This window comes from Bubalus kerabau, chromosome 15 (assembly GCF_029407905.1).
Source record: "Bubalus kerabau isolate K-KA32 ecotype Philippines breed swamp buffalo chromosome 15, PCC_UOA_SB_1v2, whole genome shotgun sequence".
Lineage (NCBI taxonomy): Eukaryota > Metazoa > Chordata > Mammalia > Artiodactyla > Bovidae > Bubalus > Bubalus kerabau.
Genome location: NC_073638.1, coordinates 64,910,960 through 64,932,173, shown reverse-complemented (window position 1 = coordinate 64,932,173; position 21,214 = coordinate 64,910,960). Strand labels below are relative to the sequence as shown.

The 21,214-nt window shown below is 47.4% G+C and overlaps 1 protein-coding gene and 1 long non-coding RNA gene across 2 annotated transcripts in view; one reads left to right on the top strand and one right to left on the bottom strand.

Moving 5' to 3' along the window:
* The window catches only part of KIAA1549L (KIAA1549 like), a 131,764-nt gene that overhangs the window by 7,498 nt on the left and 103,052 nt on the right, over positions 1–21,214 (bottom strand). Inside the window, exons 16-19 of the mRNA XM_055547332.1 lie at positions 18,928–19,278; positions 6,703–6,800; positions 4,026–4,174; positions 2,753–2,904 (exon numbers count right to left, since the gene is read on the bottom strand). Coding sequence (XP_055403307.1) covers positions 2,753–2,904; positions 4,026–4,174; positions 6,703–6,800; positions 18,928–19,278 — 750 coding nt within the window. The remainder of the gene's footprint in view (positions 1–2,752; positions 2,905–4,025; positions 4,175–6,702; positions 6,801–18,927; positions 19,279–21,214) is intronic.
* LOC129629293 (uncharacterized) lies at positions 12,696–15,633 on the top strand. The gene is made up of 2 exons (XR_008703125.1): positions 12,696–13,102; positions 15,555–15,633. It is a non-coding gene; the product is annotated as an uncharacterized LOC129629293 (long non-coding RNA).

The window sequence follows — 21,214 nt, the reverse complement described above, 5'->3', positions numbered from 1 at the left end:
CTCACATGGATGTAATTGTTGTTCAGTTGCTAAGACATGTAGACCCCATGGACTACAGCACACCAGGCTTCCCTGTCCTTCACTATCTCCTGGAGTTTGCTCAAACTCATGTCCATTGAGGTGGTGATGCCAGAGGGTGAACATTTTCTCCAATGGAATATCTTTCTCAAGCTGAAAGAATATCTGAATATCTTTCTCAGCTGGTCCCTCTGAACCTTCTGTGCTGTCTTTCAAATGCGATAAAGCACCCGACCTCCCAGCTTGGTTCCTGGCTACTGTGTTCCACGCAAGGGGCCATACCTGCTTACCTGCAGATGGTAAGTGGGCTCCATGAAAGACCCATCTAGGCTGTAGCAATCATTTTTCTCTTAAAAACAGCTAATAAGAAACTAGCTCTCCCTCACACTGGGGATGCGGGTGAGGGAATGCGGTGATCAAGTCATTCTGTCCAGAAGATTAGGTTTTGATTTGCTGGGTTCCCTTTCCTTCATTTTTAAGGCAAAATGAACCCAGAGCCATCTGAGTTATGTCGCCATAAGCCTGGCCAAGTGTTATCTGTAAGTATCTTGAAGGCAAGGGCCAAGGTTTTGTAAATACCTCTGCTGACTCCTGCCAGGCACCCAGCGCACTCTGCACACAGAGGGTGAGCTGACAAAGCTGCAGATTTACTGACTAATTAGCACAAGTTAAGTACCATCTACTTTCCGAAAAGTACACATTATGTTTAGATTGCAAGTGAAATTATGGAGTCAAATAAAATCTGAACTGATCAATGCACACCCTGTGATTTCAGCTGTTTAGAAGAGCTGAGCAAGACAAAGGAAGCAAAAAAGGCCCACTAACAACCAGAACACAGGCCAAACACTCCCACACTAAGATGTGTAGACTTATCAGTAGGGAAGGCCTCTAGTTACTCTCTTAGAGTTTATTTACTCCAACTCTACAAACAACTCTAATGAGCTCAGACGTGCCTCATTTGTAGATAACAGTACATTAGGAAAAGCATATTTAAGGGCAAGTATATCTGAAAGTGGGGACACAGGCAGCAATAGAAGGAGTGAGCTGGGAGGAAGGGCAGAGAAAGAAAAGCCATACTAAGCCTTGTAGTAATTCCAAAAAGCATAGTTTGGAGATGTTTGACATAGGGGAAGTAATTCTACAAACCATCAGAGCCCATCTTACAGATGTCATTTTAGTACAGTGAGGCATAATAATGACGTTGAATCATTTGTTAAAGACAAATTAAATGATGTTTTTCTTCTAAAGAAGGGGAGAAGGGTGTAATTCATTCCAGAATTTTAAAATTCAAGATAGCACATATTTTAAAGATATTTTGGCAAGTAAAGGGATGAGCTTTTTTTAAAGATAACTTTTTAAATATACAATTTTATTTACTTATTTATGGCAGTGCTAGGTCTTCATTGCTGTGTGGGCTTTTTTCTAGTTGCGAGAGCGGGAGCTACTCTCTCTCTGCACTACACAGGCCTCTCCTTGTGGTGGCTTCTCTTTTGCGAAGCACGGGCTCTAGGGCACAGGCTTAATAGTTGTGGCATGTGGGCTTAGTTGCTCTGTAGCATGTGGAATTTTCCCGAATCAGGGATCGGGAGACACAATGCATGTGTCTCCTGCATTGGCAGGCGGATTCTTTACCACTGAGCCACCAGGGAAGCTCAGGGATAAGCTCTGATCATCAGGAAAATTAATAAATATGTAGGGTAGTTTTACCCTGACGATGTTGTTTAAATGTGGCATCACTACAATAAGAGCAGACACCAATGCTGGGGCTGAACTGAGCCTCTAGGGGTAGACAGAATGGACCCTAGGGGTCTGGACAGAGAGAAAAGTTGACACAGGCCTTGGGTGTCAACGTGTATTGACAAATGCTGAAACAAACGCTAAAATGAATACAGGCCTTCAGAAGACAGCCTGCCTTTCTTATCCGTGACGGATGGTCTCACACACGGACTGAAGCAACCCACTCTAGAGGCCATCACTGTGCTACTTCTGTTTGCCTGCTTTTTGTCCTTCATTTGGCAGTGCTTTAACAGGTGGCCGAAAGGCAGGCCTGGGTGTGATACTCAGGTTCAGCTGCTCACTGCCCCTCTTTGGTCTAGGCTGGGCCAAGTCGACTGTGCCATAAACTCCTACTCGTATAAGGAAGAAACCAGGGGACTGTGACAAGACAGTCTTCAGCTGAAGACATGCAGAAAGCCTTTGGATCTACATGCAAAGTAGTTCTGTCCTGGGCTTCTAATACTTCTTTTTCTGGTATTGCAACTAAAATCCTTATAGGATTTTAAAGTTGAAAGGAACAAACTTGGTAAAGGCTTTGGAGCTGGGAAGATGCAGGTCTGAATGCTGGATACATCATAGGAACAACAATAATACCTACATTATGGGTCTTGTGTAGATTAAGACAACATAAATAGAACATCTAACATGGTGTCTGGCACATAGAAAATACTCAAAAATTGACAGTTAATATAAAAATGTATTTGATTAAGGGTGCCCTCCAGGAAGAGGTGGAATCTGACTGAAAGTGGTTCTCTGACATCTCTATCAAAGGATATCACCACCACCACCACCACTCCCCCAACCCCAACCCCCTCCACTTGCCAACTGCCTCTTCTCAAGGCTGACTTTTGACACCTGGTTGGTGAGAGGGGCCCTGAGATAACAAAACACTTAGTCTCAGCCTCACATTCATTTTCTCCCTGAAGTGTGTCAAGCAGGGAATCAGCGAGGGTCTCACCGAATCAGCCCACTGGCTGGGGAGCTCGTTCTCTCCGGCGTAGGACATCCAGGCCTGGTTCCTGTAGGACGAGGGGGGCGTCGGGATGAAGTAGCCGGTGAAACCAGGTCTGTTGGCAGCTGGGATGGCGAACACTGCTGGCACCGTATTACCTGGCATGGAGGAGATGGATGGGTGAGATTAAGCCAGCGCCTTGCCCACTGGGCTAACATCTGCACAAGCTCAGGGAAGCTGGGAAATAGGAGGATTCTGGCATTGGAGAAGGAGCTCCTGGGGGGCGGAGGGGGGCAGCAGATTTCCACCTGTAGCCTCAGCCGCCGCTCACCTGCCCAGACAGTAGTCGAGTCACCTGCTGAGACTCGGACCTGGCTTTCTAGAGATGCAATGGCTCAACTCCCCTTGCCGAGCCCTCACCAATTCCCCCATCCCCATCCCACACCCCTGATCGGCTGGCAAGAGGAAATGACACCTTGGTGCCAGGGGTTTTCCTCCCAGAAGGATGGGTGTTCTTAAAGAGCCAAGAAGAGGAACCAAAAGGAATGGGTTTCATTGGTGGAATTTCTGGACACACTGTGCTTTACTAAGTGTTGACAACTGGGTGTTTTAGCCTAAAAGGAATGGTTTGGTTACAAGAAAAAACCTATTAGGGCATGTCCAAACCTCCACGTTCATTGTAACAGCGAAACGCTGGAAACAACCAGTATGTCCCTCATCAGGGGACAGGATCAACTGTGGCATATCTCATAATGGAATACCGCATGGCAGTGTAAACAAATGAACTAGATCAATATGAGTGTAGCAACCTGGAGAACCCTTGCTAACGATGTTTAATCAAGAAAATAGTGCAAAAGGAAAGGTATAGCTTGGCATCACTTATGTAAATTTAAAATATATATAGCATTAACACAGTATATTGTTGTAACGTTAACACCTCCTACTTAAGGACTGTGATTACCTCTGGGGAGAAGGGGAATGAGTTGGGGGTAGACAGTTGTATCCGGATTGCTTTTTTTAAAGGTCTGAGGTCTGGAAAGATGTTAACATCCACCCTGGCTGTAATATATCTTAGTATTTTGTCAGATTTCAGATATTGTAAACAAATAAAAGCAGTAGCTCTTCTAGCCAGGGCTACAGGAGATCCAGAAATACAGCCGCTTTGATCCCTGAGCCTGGCAGGACAGAAGGTGGAAAGCGGGGGATGCAAAGAAGAGAGGTAGAGGGGGTGACGCTGGGGCAGGACGCGGGCTTCTTCCAGACTTCTCCTCTAGCCCACCTGAGTAATTTAAAGCCGACTGATCCAACTGCGCCACGGACACGGGGCCTCGGGACACCTGCGCGAAGGAGGCGCTGTCGTGCAGCTGGGCGGGCTCGGGCCCCGCGGACTCGGCCATCCTAGTCTTGCTGCCAACGTCTGAAGTGGACCTGGGCGGGGAGAGAGGCCACCTTAGCCGCCTGCTGGGACTGCGGCCCGCAGGGTGAGGCGGGGCTCCAGGGGAAGCGGGGGAGCGCCTCGGCCTCCGAGCGACAGGACTGCTGGGTCTTCGGGCCTGAGTTTGCAGCCCCTGGCCCCCCGATGACAAAGGGGGCCTGCACGCCCAGACCTGGAGCAGCCGTCGCGGTGGCCGAGCTGGAGTCATTTTTAGACATTCAAGGTCAGTGCTCCCCTGTGGGTGACTCTTGTGTCTCTGGGGAGTAGAACACTTCATCTCCACAAAAACATGAGCCAAGCAATTAGCACTGGGTCTTAGATGGGGATGGTCAACCTGGCAGGCGATGACATCACCGGCAGCCAATGGGAAGGCTTCGTCCGGAGAGCGGCTGGAAGCAACAAGCCCCAGGCTCCGGAAGCTAGGGCTGGGGTCTGCTCTCTGGAGCAGAAGCCTAGTGCTTGCTGAGTGTTATGAACGCGAGGACACGTTTTTGTTCCACAGGTAAGCAGAGAATCTGGCCCACTTAACACCCATTTCCACTTAGTGCTCAGAAAGCCAGGTAATAAGAGGGGGGTAGGGTGGGGGCATTGGCTTCTCACCCCAGTATAAAGGGTGCTTTAGCCAGTCTCTGTCTTCTCTTTGGCAGAGGCACTCCGGCTTTCCTAAAATTCAGATGGAAGGAGCAAAGACAGCCACAACAGGTAGCAGGCTGCCAGCCCACAGGGCCACCCTCTGCACAGGGGCGCCAGGGAGCAGGACAGGAGGCAGGGGTCTGAGTCCTAACTACCTCCTCTCTCTGAGCCCCATTTTCCTCAAAGGGGAGGGTGACTCCATCTCAAAGGTTCCTCTCTGGTCCAACTCTCTGGTTTCCTATGGAGGAGTGACCTCCTGATACTTGGCAAGGATGACAAACGGTGCAGAAGGACATAAAAGGAGAAATATAGAAGTAGGTGCGGGCCTTCAGCAAATGTAGCATGAGTCACTGATGACAAGCTCCTCCAATTCAGAACCCTCAGGAGCAACTATTCCCCAGGGAGGGTCAGACACAGGCTGTGAGGATTAAACTCCACAGGAGGTGGGTGGGGGGGACCAGGACCGTGGGGTCTCTCTTCTTTCTCCTTCTCTCCTTTTCTCACTCCCACAGCTCTGACTTCTCACGTGCTGTTTCAAGGTATCAGCTACTCCTTTGGAAAACCATCCTGGGAAAATCCCTAGATTCTGCTCCGCACATGTGGTCACCTTTGAGGATTCCCAGAGCCTCTGAGATCATTTAGGCTTTTGCTCTCATTTGACAGATAAGGATGGAGAAGGCAATGGCACCCCACTCCAGTACTCTTGCCTGGAAAATCCCATGGATGGAGGAGCCTGGTAGGCTGCAGTCCATGGGGTCACTAGGAGTCGGACACGACTGAGCGACATCATTTTCACTTTTCCCTTTCATGCATTGGAGAAGGAAATGGCAACCCACTCCAGTGTTCTTGCCTGGAGAATCCCAGGGACAGGGGAGCCTGGTGGGCTGCCATCTATGGGGTCGCACAGAGTCAGACACGACTGAAGTGACTTAGCAGACAGATAAAGAAAGAGGAGCCAGACAGGTGAGGCATCGTGCCTGGGGTTACACAGCAGGCTACTGGCAGGTAAGGTGGAACCCTGGTCTGCTATCCCCACCCCTCCACCCCCACTCTGAGCTTGACTGGGGTCACAGGGTGATGTCTACACACAGCTCAGCATCCTAAACTGCTGGAAATGAAGGGAGGGTTGTTTCTGAGGAAAACTCATTTCTTTTCACCGTTTTCACAAAGTTCAGACCTGTGGCCCACATAGAGCATGACAAGCATTTTGGGGGAGGCTATGGTAGGAAGGCCAGGGCAGTGGCCCATATGGACCCCAAGGCACAGTCTCTCTCCTAGCCCTGGACATATTATCTATTTCAGTCTCCCCCAGTGCTCTTGGCTGTTGTTTCCTGTCTATATGTAAAGCACGTGCTTTTTATGGTGTTACAGAGCAAAGAGAATGCTGAATATATGCTTCCCAGCTGACCTGTCCAAGTTCATGTACTTTCAGCCTCCCCATCTTGGAAGGCAAGAGTTAGGGCAGGAGCCAAGACACACTGCTCCCCAGCCTCTTGGATACCACCCCTCAGTAACAAAGGGTCTTCTGACACACACACCTGCAGGAGGTGCCCAGACTTGAGACAGCTATTGTGATGGCCCAAACTGGAATAATTTTTAGATGCTCAATGTCAAGGCGTGAGGCTTTCAGGGTATGGGGCAGGTGACCTTGGGTTTTTTCAATTGTGGGTTCTACAGGACTTTCCATTGTCAATGGTAAGAAAGTAGGCCAACCCTCTGTGGCCCCCACTTCTTTCATGGCATTCAAGATACCCTGGTCACATGATTGTCTATACAGGTGATGCACCCCCGAGTGGGGCAGGGCATGAAGGAAATATGTCAGGGCAGGGCTCACAGGACCAAATCCTCTGCAAATAGCCCAAACAAGGCAAAGAAAGGAATGTGTTACCGCCTGAGGGAAGCGACAGCCACAGGGCCCGTCCGCGGAGGCACAGGTGGAGGGGGAGAGCCCATGACCATTTCAGGAAGCTGGGAAAACCTGTAGGCCTGAGAAAGAGACGAGCAAACAGGGAGACACATGTTAATATCTGGTGCTCATCAACACACAGGTTCTTCTTACTTAAAAGGGAAGCAGACTTCTTTCCTCAAACCTCCCCCTTCCATCACCCTTAACATGTCCCCAGTCCCCTCTGCTGTCTCATCTACCGCCACTCTTCCCCTTGGTGGGCCCTTGCAGTCACCATCACCATTAACATGTCCCCAGTACCCTCTTCCGGAGAAGGCAATGGCACCCCACTCTAGTACTCTTGCCTGGAAAATCCCATGGACGGAGGAGCCTGGTGGGCTGCAGTCTATGGGGTCGCTAAGACTCGGACACGACTGAGCGACTTCACTTTCACTTTTCACTTTCACTCATTGGAGGAGGAAATGGCAACCCACTCCAGTGTTCTTGCCTGGAGAATCCCAGGGATGGGGGAGCCTGGTGGGAGCCGCCTATGGGGTCGCACAGAGTCGGACACGACTGAAGCAACTTAGCAGCAGTAGCAGCAGCAGTCCCCTTTTCTGTCTCATCTACCCCCACTATTCCCCTTGGCAGGCCCTTGCAGTCACCATCACCCTTAACATGTCCCCAGTCCCCTCTGCTGTCTCATCTACCCCCACTCTTCCCCTTGGTGGGCCCTTGCAGTCAGAGTCCTTCAGTTGGTCTTAGAATCTGCCAAGATGTTTCCTGCCTTGGGCTTCCCCAGGAATGTTTCTCTCCTTTCTTTCTTTCTGTCATTCGTCCAGCCCCATATTCCCTTGGAGCTCCATATTCTCCAAGTATCAGGAGCTCCATATTCCATATTCCCTTGGAGCTCCATATTCTCCAAGTATCAGGAGGTCACTCCTCCATAGGAAACCAGAGGGTTGGACCAGAGAGGAACCTTTGAGATGGAGTCCCCCTCCCCTTTGAGGAAACTGGGGCTCAGAGAGAGGAGGTAGTTAGGACTCAGACCCCTGCCTCCTGTCCTGCTCCCTGGCGCCCCTGTGAGAGGGTGGCCCTGTGGGCTGGCAGCCTGCTGCCTGTTGTGGCTGTCTTTGCTCCTTCCATCTGAATTTTAGGAAATGAATATGGACGTGCCTCTGCTGTTTTATTTTTTTTATCATAGTGGTTGTCACTCTGGTATTATATCATTGCTTATTTATTATTCACAATAAGACTAATGAGGGCAAGGGATCTGTTGTCAGCTGTATCTTCATGCCTGGAACAGTGCCTGTTATGTCCTGGATGGGCAATAAATATTAGATAAAGAATGAATCATTGATTGTGCTTATTTTCTCACTCATGGAAAGCAGATTTCGTGGGGGAAAGCAATGGGTTTAGAGTCCGGAATATGGGTTGAGGTTTGCTAATAAACAGACTTTTTGTCCCTAAGCAAGTCAGGTGACTTCTCTGGACCTCAGTGTCTTCTGCTGAGATGGAGACAAGGATGCCTTGCTCAGAGGGGTGGGTGCAAAGAAGATCAGGCCAGGCAGTGTATGTGTATTTTATGATCTATAAAGCACTATTTAAACACAAGGGATCAAAACTGTGAAGTGAAGATTGTAATTAACTTGAGAGGGGAGAATAGAAAAATGGTCAGAGACAGGACCAGCAAGCCAGACCACAGCCTCTGAACAGGAGAAAATCTAGGAATGCTCTCTGCAAAGACAAAGCGTGGCTTGTGCTTCTTATTCATTTTTTTCTATAGGTATCATGGCCTGCCATATCTCTTAAGGAACAAGATGATAGGGCTTTAAACCTGAAGGTATCCAGACAAAAGGTAGCAGAGAGAGAATCCATAAGCAGGATTCTTTAAAATGAATGAGGGCTTTTCCCTCCAGCATTATGGGCTTTCCACATGGCACAGTGATGAAGAATTCACCTGCCAATGCAGGAGATGAAAGAGATATGAGTTCAATTCCTGGAGTAGGAAATGGCAACCTGCTCCAGTATTCATGCCTGGACAATCCATGGACAGAGGAGCCTGGGGGGCTACAGTCCATGGGGTTGCAAAGAGTCAAACATGACTGAGTGACTGAGCACACACACATTATGGCAGACTACCTACTCATAAGGGCCAACCCACTAAATAACAAGTAGATCCTAGGTGAAACATGGCTTTTAATGCATGCTGGAATTGTAAGATGTAAGGAAATCTTAAGGATTCCCACCCACTATCCACCCTTTCCCTCCCACACCATAGCAAACTAAAATAAAAACTGTGAGCTGAAATCAGAGGTGGAAACAACGAGTAGTAAACAAATGTGAAAGGTGAGATTGCCTGGAAAACAAATGCCATATTGGCAATCAATTAAGCCTGGGATAGGGAAGGTGAGGCAGGTAAAACCGAGACCCTTACAGCCAACCTAGGCTCTCCTTTTGGTTCAGTCATTCATGCTCTGTGGACACGTCAGTCCCTCTGCGCCTTATTTTTCTATTACTTATTTTCCTTGTGAAATAAGGCACTCAAATACTTTGTGGGTTTCCACAAAAAACAAACAAACAAACAAAAAAAAAAACATTTCTTTGGCCCTGAAACCATTCTGACATAGCCCGAATACATAACCAAATCAAAGCAGAACTGCTCTGGTAGAAGTTGAGGGTAGGGATGCCCTGGTGAGTTTGACCCTTTGCTTACCTGCATGATAGCACCTGGGGACTCCCTGAACCCTATGGTTTTGCAGAGTTTAAAAATCATTGTCCTTCCAGCTTGGCATTTACACTATTATCAACAAACCAACAAGTAAGGACATGCCTTTCCCAAAACAGAGAAAGAGGTGTCTAGCCTCTCATCTCTCTTCTGGCTTCTCCTGATATCAGTAGAGGAGACAGACAACTTATTTTTATCCCTGGCTCTTGGAAGGCATACTCTGTAGTCAACACAGTTTTACAGCCAAGAAAATGCATTCGGGGTCTCTGTCTTGTAACAGTTAACCAAAGAATTGATTAAAAGTTCTGAATTTTTGACAAGTACCAAGGGAATTTCCTACTTTGGATGATTTTCTCCAGGTACAAAGCAAGCCTGCACAGGACATCAAGGTCTCCTTTGGTCTGTACCCTTGGTGCTCCTGGGAAGCTACAGGGTCACATGAAAAGCAGAAAGGCCACCTTTGCCCCGGGCTGAGGAATTCCCCTCAGCAGTGTCTTCCTCCCTTCCCTGTGCAGTTCCCCCATGGGTCCAAGTCCTCCTGGATTTGCATTCTGGCTCCTTTTCCATGTGTTTGGAACCTGACTCCCTGCCAGCTGCCTTGTGACTCAGATCTCACTGGAAGCTATTGTTCAAAACTGTTACCTTGTTCCAGGTTTCTAGTTCCTGGAACAGGAACAGTGACAGTGGCCGTGAGGGGCCCAGTCTGGCACCCAAGGACACCATCTTTTGGGATCCCTGTCCTCTGGCTAGAAAGGAGATCAGACACTCGGAACTGAAGGCAGGCTTTATAAAAATAGCTCTTAGTTCTCCCAGGTGGAAGAAGCCTGGATATAACAAGAAGAGGCTACTCTTTGAGCTCAGAACTTTGGTTGTAAAAGTAGAAGGGACATGGTCTGCTTAAGGTTCCCAGTCCCGATGTCCTTGGGCAGGGGGCGAGGGGGTGGGTCAGGGCCATTCTTTCTAGCAAACCCAGTGGAGAATGAGCCCAGGTGAGACTCCCTGTGTGCTGGACCCTCCTTGTGCACGTGCATCCATCCAGAGGGGGAATCTGGTCAAGATCAACCTTAGGCGGGGGGTAGCACTAGAGGGGTGACAGGTCAAAGTGGGCAGCCTGCAGTTGGAGGAACAGATCAGGGTCTCAGGCTTTGCACTGGTGGGAGAGCGAGGACTCACAGGCCAAAGCCTCCTACTCTAGTTGGAGGCCACTGTCCAGGGCCAGCCAGTCGGCCCCAGGCCAGAGCGGATATGCCAGTTTTTCCATCCCTGCTGGCAGTACTGGCTTCCACCGCATGGCGCCCTTCCACCGCACTGCGAATACTGCTCAGCCCAACCTGTGTCTACCTAAGGCCCCATGCAGCTGGAAATAACTTTACATCCTATTGCACGAAGTAGAATCTTCCAGAGGATAGTTCTTATTTAGTTGAAAACAGAGGGTGTGGTAACTGAAGACGGACCCCATGGTGAAAACCCAGTGTTTATCTTGATCTCTCAGCTTACCAGGAGTTACTGAGAGCAACACTGGGGCTCTCAAGGGCCTGGGATTCATAGAAGGTTTGAGGTGGAAAGAACAGGAGACACCAAGACCTCACTCCTTACCTTAACACAGAGGCAAAAGGAAACCCAGAGAACTGAAATGACTTGCCCAAAATCACACAGCCAGTTTAAGGGCACTGTCTCAAAATTCTGAGCCAAGGGTGGCGTGCTGCAGAGCATATGGGTTTGGAGTTAGACAAAACTGGAGTTGAAACCTGGCTTGACTTTGACCAGGTGCTTGACCTCAAGTAACTTACCTCTCTGTACCTGTTTTCTCATTAGGTAATGAAAGTAACAGGATCAAACCTCCATTTCAAAGGCTGTTTAAAAGACTCATTTTATATGTTGATGTGATGTCTGGCACATAGTGGGTACTCAATAAATGATATGCTCTTCCTTCTGAGACAAGATAATATTTTGATACAGCAATTGTAGTAACCAAGACCTTGCCACCACAGTTCCTTGAATCCAGGGCCCTTCCCTTGCCCCAAGAACATCTTGCCTTCCTGCCCCAGGAAAGGAAGTCCACTATCACTCAAGATGGCCCAAGAGCCAACTCTTCCTGGCATTTCAAAAGCTAAAGCTATTAAAATGCAAGAGTTTAGGATTTTGAGTATCAAAAACCTAAGCCCTTAAAGCACTCAAAGCTGATGCCAAAACGAGCTTTGAAAGAAGTGAGGTACCTTTAGACCAGCGGTCCCTAAGCTTTTTGACACCCTGGACCTGCTTCATGGGATACAATGCTTACATGGAACTGGGGGGGGGGGGGTGGTTTCAGGATGATTGAAGTGTATTACATTTACTGTGCACTTTATTTCTATTATTATTACATCAGCCCCCCTTCAGATCATCAGGCGTTAGATCCTGGAGGTTGGCAATCCCTGGTTTAGACCACTCTGCCCCTGTATTAGGCAAAGACCCTTAAGTAAAAAAGAGCAGAGCTTAGATGCTAATGAGCCTGGAGAAGGGGCTCTGTGTCCCATCTCAATCTGGGAGAACAAGGGATGGAGAGGAGAGAATAAACAGAAGGACAATGCTAGAGAGCGGAGAGGGGCAAGGGGGTGTGTGTGTGTAAGGACGATGCTAGAGAGGGGAGAGGGGCAAGGGCGTGTGTGTGTAAGGGCTAGAGAGGGGAGAGGCAGAAGGGAGAGAGAAGGCTCAAGCATGGGAGGAAGGGAAAGAGAAGTCTGGAGAGAGCTTGTAAGCAGGGGGACCAGGAAACAGCTGTGCTCTCCCCAGACCAACACCTGCAGACTAGGTGGAAAGCAGCGCTTCTAAGAGGTGCCGCCCAGAGTAGTTAGATGAGAATAAAATGAGACCAAGTACTGAAGCTTTCTTCACCCTCTGACCATGCTTTGCACCATGTAGCCACCCACTCCTACTCCTACACACACACAAAATAAGCTTAATCAGAGACGGGGAGGGAGGCCCTAGACTGAGACTGAGCTTTTGGCACTAGAATGCCATTACAGAGAAACAGTTACCTGTCTTGCACACCTGAGTTTGTGAGCTGAGCTGCATATCCTCTCCTCCCTCCCTCTCTCCCTTTCCACGCAGTATTCCTGTACAAAATGTGATTTTTACTCACTTGAATGATTTCTCTAAGCCTGAAGGGATATGCATTTGGCAGACACTGGGCATGCTGTTGGTTTTCAAGGGGGATTCCTCGGGGCAGCCCATAGGCAAAGATCTCCAACCCAGGCTGTCCCAGGTAATATAGAGCAACCTACCTTCACAGACTCTGGGAGTTGCAACACCCCGTTGTTGGCAGCTAGCATAACTGACTCCATCTTGGGCCTGTTCGGTTCCTCCTGTCCTTCCATTGACCCTACCCGGGACCGTACTGCGTGGTAAATCACTTCTGTGCTGTCAAGGGCTTTGTAGTTAATAGATATCATCTAATGATCATTAGGTTCCAGGTGGCCTCTCTGCTCTGCTACTCTCCAGTGATAAAGGCTTTCATGATGTAGTCTCTGCACCCATAAGACTAATTACCCATCATAAATCTTGACTTAGGAATGCACTGCCTGACTCCCTGTCCCCCAAACCCTAGGTTAACTATAAAACTGTCCCAGCAGCCCCTCTGCAGTGTTGAGTGCAGCTGCTAATGCTTCTGGATCGCCCCCTGCCCCATCCTACCCTGTACGTAAGTTACCCTATAATACTGATCCATTGATTACATGGAACTGCCTCATTTTTCAGTCTCCAGATACCTTCTTGGTTTGTTGGGTTCCCTCCATCCTTAAACACCATTCAGCACTGCCTAGGGTAGACCTGTCCTGTTGTTCCAACTTCACCAAACTGCCAATGACTTTTATGCAAGAACTAACATTGAACCCCCGCCCACCCCCCACTTCCTGCCCCACCAAACCTGGCTGGATGGGAGCTCAGAATAAATTCAAATAAGATTTGGAGAAACACAAGAAATGTTTAACATTTTGCCTGATATGCCTGGTTATCTCATCATTAAGAAAGTTTAAGACAGAGTCTTTTGTTTTATTTTTGAGGGGAGAGGAGGAAAACAGGCTATAATCTTCTCAATTCTATCTTAGTAGAGATGTCTCTCTTACAAGGGGCTATGATAGGAATGAACAAAACCCCATCCAACTGGGGAGGCTTCCTGATAAGAAGAGCACACGCTGAAGTTTAGATTTGAGTTCTCATCAGAGCCTGGGACAACCTTCTGGCTTACCTGGCCAGAGGGTGGACAGAACATGGGCTTTGAAGTTGGAGAGCCCTGGGTTCCAGCCCCAGTTCTGTCCTGTGTCACCCTGGGCAAGCTTCTTTACTTCTCCAGGTCTCAGCTTCCCACGGAGTACGTGGGGGATAGTAATGTTGACTTCATGGGGTGGTTCTTAGATCAGAAGAGATAATGTGCGTGTGTGCTAAGCTGTGTCTGACTCTGTGTGACCCCACAGACTGTAGCCCACCAGACTCCTCTGTTCCTGGGATTCTCCAGGCAAGGATTCTAGAATGGTTGGCATGCCCTCCTCCAGAGGATCTTCCAAACTCAGGGATTGAACCTGCATCTCCTGTGTCTCCTGCACCGCAGGTGGATTCTTGACCACTAGTAACACCTGGGAAGCCCTGGAAGAGACAAGAGCACTTAGCCTAATAACCTATTTAGTGGGGGCGCCATAGACAGCAGCTGATGTTATTATCACTGTTAGTTGCATTTGTAAGGCCTCTAGTGGGGAAGATGTTTTGACCCTGCTGCCTTTCTCGGAGGGCTTCCTGGGTAGCTTAGTAGTAAACAATCTGCCTGCAGATGTAGGTGACCCAGGAGATGAGGGTTCGATTCCTGGGTTGGGAAGATCCCTGGAGAAGGAAATAGAAACTCCAGTATTCTTGCCTGAAAAATTCCATGGACAGAGGAGTCTGGTGGGCTACAGTCCATGGGGTCACAAAGAGTCAGACACAACTAAGCATGCACACATACCTTTCTCAGCATCCCCTACTCTGACACCAACAGGAAGGCTATAGGATGTTTTCATTCCACTTGGCAGAGGCCCATTATGGCTGCTAGCAAAATTGGATTGGTCATTAGGTGTCAAGTCCAATTTCTTCACAGATTCAAGGGGTAAAATATGATCAAGAGTCTCCTGAACTGAGGTGCAGGAATCCCCAGCTGCCAGCAATAACCTTCTCCATGATATAAATGCTATCAGCCTGGCCGAATGCATTTAGAACCAGCAACTTCCAATTATCCTCCAGTAGAGCTTGGAGCGCTTCCTTTTTGGAAGCTGAAAAGTAATCATAGTTATCATTCTAAATTGCTACCTTGTCCATTGATTTCCACATTATCATAGCACAAGAGGGCTTGGCAAGAACTTGGGTTAAGAATTATCATTGCTACTGTGTATTGTTAGCCATTTCTCTTTTCATTAAAATAAGGACCTCATGTGTTGTTGGCAAAAGGAAACCTTAACGATGAAAGAACTGCCTTTGATATTCAGTTTGATGGATCATCTCTCTGCTGTGTTATTTCTCAGTCCACTTCCATTCTTTGGTGGCTTCATTTTTTCAAAGTATATAATACTAACATTTCTGCCTTTCTTGGCACAACTGCCAATCCTGAATTATAGCAAACAGAACCATCTAAGCTTTCATATTCCCACAATGACATTTTTAGATGGTTTTGTTAAATTGAGGCATATGGATGTGGGTTGTGGCATCTTCTGGCCTGTCATTGGAAAACTCATCCCAGTTGTTTAAGTTTTTCTCTCTGAAATCCAGATCTGTTCACAGATCCCGAGAATCTGGCCTCCAGCTAGAGGGGCCCAGTCATTCCTGAGGATCATCTTTAAATAGAAGTGAGGCTTCCCTGAGCACCCAGAGCATGCTCTTAAAAAGAGTATAACAGAGTAGAAGAAAAAGATGTCATCTCAGAAGTGTCAGGAAAAGGGAGATAAGCAGTGGAACCCAGTGGGAAAAAAAGAATATTTTTATAATAATGGCTACATTTATCCAGTAATTCCATGTACCAGGCTCCATATGAAGCACTCTGATTAAAATCCACTAACACCTGTTGGGTGCTAAGTGCCAGGACCGTGCTGAGCCTTTTGCATGAATTATCATCCTTTCCCCACTGCAGCTCTCTTCTCATCAACATTCTATGGCTAAGGAGACAGGAGGCTCAGAGTTACGGTCACCGGATAAGGTCATACAGTTGGTGAGTGCCATTCCACTCTGGGTAGAGGGAGAATTTGGGGATATGGTCAATGTCTGGCATCAGAAAGGATGAGTCAATGAAACTGAAGTCAGTGTGGATCAGTGTAAGAATGAATACAGGTAGCCCTCCTCCAAAGGACAGCCACTTTATGTGGTAAGATTAGAGTGTTTTCAACATCTCAGTGAGAAAATCCCTTCTTTCCTCATAAAGAAGAGTACCAATTTAATGGGCAATTAGTTAAGAAAACTGTAATTGTGGAAACTGTAATACGACTGTCATGGGAAAGTATTTTAAAGTACCCGATTTGCAAGGCTCAGTGAGCATTTTTCTAACTCTTTCTGAAAAAAAGGGTATGTGGATTCTCATCTGATGGGAGCATGGCCAGTGGCGGCCCCAGAGTTGCTGGCACTCTTCTGGAAGTCAGTGCTTCTTGAACAGATCCAGCACAGTCTGGATGGCAGAGGCAAACTCCTATTCCTGAGATCTGGGCATTGACCTTAGTCTTCTATTTAACTTAAACATTGTACTAAGGGGACTTCCCTGGTGGTCCAGTGGCTAAGAGTTCACACTCCCAAAGCAGGGGGCCCAGTTTCGATGTTTGGTTGGGGAACTAGATCCTGTATGTTGCAACAAAGACAGCACAGCCAAATAAATAGTAAATATTAAAATAAAGTCCTTTAAAACATTAAGAATTTTGCACTGTATTCCACCTATATCTCAGGAAAATGGGTTGCAAAAAAGATGTCCCACATTCATCTATTTCCTTTAGTGACTTTGCTCTCTGGGTTTGCATATCACAGGCTGAGAAAAATGACTCTAATATCAACTAGTTTTCCTTCTGATAATGTCGTACTTTCCCTAAATTGGCTTCTACTTAACGAAAGACCATAAAGTGAAGGCACTTAGTCGTGTCCGACTCTGCAACCCCATAGACTGTAGCCTGCCAAGCTCCTCCCTCCATGGGATTTTCCAGGCAAGAATACTGGAGTGGGTTGCCATTGCCTTCTCCAGGGGATCTTCCCAACCCAGGTATCAAACCCAGGTCTCCCACATTGCAGGTGGATTCTTTACCAGCTGAGCTACAAGGGAAGCCAATGAAAGACCATGTTGACCAGCAAACAAATATTCTGGCCCACCTGGTCATTCAGCTTCTCACTGCAGGTTTGTAAGTTAATATTAATAATAAAGCAGTTTCAGTGAGTTTAAGCAGCATGATCTGATCACCCTGGAGTGAATGGACAAAACAGAAATTCTGCACCTGCCAACCTAAAGACAAACTCTTGCAGTGATGATGACCTCATCCAAGTACAGGTGTCCCTGCCCCAAAGGCTCAGTTTGAAATAAATTTTGGTCTCTCCTGATAAGAGTTTTATCAACAGGGCAAGGCTGGGCCAGAGACTGACATTCAAAGAGAAAGACTGAGGGGATTAGGAATAGTGTTAAGATATCTCAGGGACCTGGTGAAGGAGGGAATCTGGAACAAAGAACAATAAGGAAGTTCACAACAGTGTGTAGATTAGGTAGTTACGTAGCATAACAGCAATTTATCAAGTGCCACTGTAGTGGTGCTGTCGGAGGCTGGTGGTTGAAGTTATCAAAAGGCTCCACAAGCTCATAGGTGTCCCGAATAGTCTACTGGAAAATTAAAGAAATAATACGATGGAGAGACAATATAACAGCAGAAGGCAGGTTAAGAACATGGCCTTTGTCATCAGATGGCCTGACTTTGGGTCCTGGCTCCACCCCTTCCTGGCTGTGTGACTTGAACAAGCTGTGAAACCTCAGTTTCAACATCTGTAAAATAGGGATAAAACTAGTAACTGTCTCAGAGGCATATAGTAAGAACTAAATAAATGAGTTACCATACATACAACACTTAGATTACTCCCTAGTAACAGTGAAGCACTCAAGAAATGTTAGCTTTTATTATTGTTGTTCACTCGAGAAGTTGTATCCAACTCTTTGCAACTCCATGGACAATAGTATGCCAGGCTTCCCTGTCCTTCACTAGTTCCTGAAATTTGCTCAGATTCATGTCCATCAAGTCGGTGATGCCATCCAACCATCGTATCCTCTGTTGCCCCCTTCTCTTCCTGCCTTTAATCTTTCCCAATATCAGGGTCTTTTCCAATGAGTTAGTTGGCTCTTCACATCAGGTGGCCAAAATACTGGAGTTTCAGCTTCAGCAACAATCCTTCAAATGAATAATCAGGATTGATTTCCTTTAGGATTGACTGGTTTGATCTTGCAGTCCAAGGGACTCTCAAGAGTCTTCTCCAACACCACAATTTGAAAGCACCAATTCTTTGGTGCTCAGCCTTGTTTATAGTCCAACTCACATCCACACATGACTACTACTGGAAAAACCATAGCTTTGACTATATGGACATTTGTCAGCAATGTGCCTTCTCTAGCTTTTATTAGATAATTACATATCACAACCACAATTTATAATGCTCTATTAATGAGTAACTTGGCTAGGGCGTGAAATATTACAAGGGTGGAATCTATATATCACACAAAGCATTGTCTATTATGGTCCATGGCTTATAAAACTATATCCCTTTAAAAAGATTATCTGTAGATGCTATGGTGATGAACTAATTAAATGCAAACTAATTAAAATGGTTGCTTTAATCATGGAAGCCTTTAGTCACTGGGTACTTTCTCAAATACTGAAGTACAGTTACTAGTTAGTGAGATCATCATGACAAACCTTTATGGCATTTACTGGGTGCCTGGCATCCGTCTAGCACCTCATGTTAATCTTTACAATCACCTTAGGAAGTCGGTTGTTTTTCTTATCTGTTTATTTCACCTGTAGAAAATCTAAGTAACATCCCCAAGTCACAAAGCCGCTGAATGCTAGAGGTGGAACTCAAAGTCAAACCACCCGCCTCCAGAGCCTCTGCTCAGAACCACATGCTCCATGGCCCCCTGACATGGGGCCTTGCCCTACATTTTGACATTTAAATGAGGTCCTTGCCCTCGGGGTTGTAGAAAACCACCAGTGCACAAAGAATGAGGTCTGGCCTTCACAGGAGGGATAGAAAAGGAAATTCATCCAAAACCATGTTTCAGCTGGACATCAGGGCTTCCCGTGCGCCTGTGCCCATAGGACTGAAAGACTTAGGCTTGGATCAGGGATGGAGGACGGGATGAGAGCCCAGCAAAGGTTGTCTCCAAATCCCAAGGTGGCTCGTCACAAAAGTCCCCACCCTGAGACCCCTGTGGGCACACCCTGGGACAGGCAGATCTGATGATGACAGGCAGATGGGAGGGACGTCTGACTTACCGGCCGGGGCAGACTGTACTGGTACATTTCTGGGCGGTAGGTCGGCACCCACTGCACCCCAGCCCTGGGCCGGGTCATGGTTCCCGGAGCGCTGGTCACCACCTCGGAGTAGGGCAGGTGCTGGGCAGAGCCGTAGGCCTCTGGGTGCCGGCCCTGGCCCGCGTGGCCCGCCGACGCCAGGCTGAAGGCCTCCTCTAGCAGCATGTGCATCTGCTGCCGGACCTCGTCGATGGAGGGCTGCGAGCTCAGCGTGGAGGTCTCCGAGTGGCCTTTTACCTGCCTCGAGCGGCCGTAGCCCCGGGACTCGTTCACTCTGTCGATGTTGGTTTCCTCTATGATCTCAGGCTCCGTCTGTGGGACCAAACAAACGCCCCGCGATTTGTTAATGAACTTTCCTTCTATTAATGTTGTCTGTAACTTACTCTAAAATGTTCCATTTGGACAAGTGATATTAGGCCTTTGTGCTAATTTATGTTATACCCTAGGTGCCCTCTCCAGGAATTCACACTAGAGGGCTATTCAGCTAGTATTGTATCAGTGAGGCCATGCTCCAACTATCTATGTGAAATGAACCTCAGTTATTGGAGCGTAAGGAATGCACCAGGCTTTGCTAACTAGCATAATGAGGATGAGAAATGGCTTCTCACTGATGACATTAACAGTATCCTTTAAATCAGGGGCCCCCAACCTCCAGGATCGAACGCCTGACGGTCTGAGGTGGAGCTGTGTAATAATAATAGAAATAAAGTGCACAATAAATGTAACCTGCTTGAATCATCCTCCTGAAACCCCAGCCCCAGTCCATGGAAAAACTGTCTTCCACAAAATCTGTCCCTGGTGCCAAAAAAGGTGAGGACCGCCACTCTAAAACCTTTCACTGACATTCTTTACCCTTATGTCTTTTAGGTAAAGGAATCCAGAGCACCTTGTAGTCCACACCCAAGGGTTGGTGTTCTAGACCATAGACTAACTCTCTAAATGGTCCTGTGCCCAGGGATTGAGCCAATTGCTGGTTGCCTGATGCCATTTATCAGAGAGAGTAACAAAATCAGATCTCAAAGTGTGGAGCCCTTAGAAGCTCTAGGGTCAGGGCCCAGAAGTCAGTGCCTTAACAAGCCCTCCAGGAGGTTTGGATGGTTGCTCAAGTTTGAGACCCACCGCTCGAGAATGTTCGCCTGCCTTCTTCCAGTGAAGCTTCCACTCCGGAAGCAGTCGCAGTACCCAAATGGGCAGAGAGTTGGGACTTGAGCAGTTTCCAGAGCAGGCTGCCTGCCCTGTCTTATGTTTGCCAGACTATGAATGCTTATTTAATAAGTCTGCATGTGTGGCAGGTTTTGCTCTGAGATTTGCTTTTGTAATAAGATGATGGTGGGACTGTGGAGACTAGTTAATCCACATCCACTTCAACTATGCCCATGGCTACTGCTATCTGTTAAAAGAACCTGAGAGTTCTGTGTGAAGCTAGCATAGATTAGTTTACCACCCTGCTCTCCATTCATGACACAACTGACACCTTAGGAAAATTAGAAAATACAGATAAACAAGTGGAAAAGGGCAGAGAAGCCTTAGGGCAAAACCAAGAGATGAGGAACTGCCAAGACAACGACACCAAGTTGCTGCGCTCAGGGCAAATGCTGCCACAATGACCAGGTCTAAAAGGCCAGCCAAGAAGATAAAAGACAGCACAGGAAAGCTGTTCCAACTGGAACGGTTACTTAACTTCTTGATGTTTTGGTTTCCTCGTCTGTAAAATGAGGATAATAAGACCTGCCTCAAAGGGTTTTATAAGGATTGAATGAGATGACCGAGGTAAAGAGTTTAGAACAGTAGCACATGGTAAAAACACAATAATGGTGGCTTTTATCATCATCATAATTGTCATTATTCTTTTATTCATTCAACCACATGTTATTTATCACAAACAGAGCACTCAGATGGGCTTCCTGGCGGCACTTCCGGGTGGGAAAGAACCCGCCTGCCAACACATGAGACTTAAGAGACGTGGGTTCTATCCCTGGGTCTTGAAGATCCTGGAGGAGGGCATGGCAACCCCCTCCAGTATTCTTGCCTGGAGAATCCCACAGACAGAGGAGCCTGGCAGGCTACAGTCCATGGAGTCGCAAAGAGTCGGACACAACTGAGAGACTGAGCACACACGCACAGAGCACTCAGATACAGAAGAATGTACACATTAAGAAAATGTCACCAGGGAACCCATTCATTAAGGGGAGCCCTTCCCTCCTTAAAATCTAGATGCGGAAGGTCAGAACTACATTATTTTTCATGT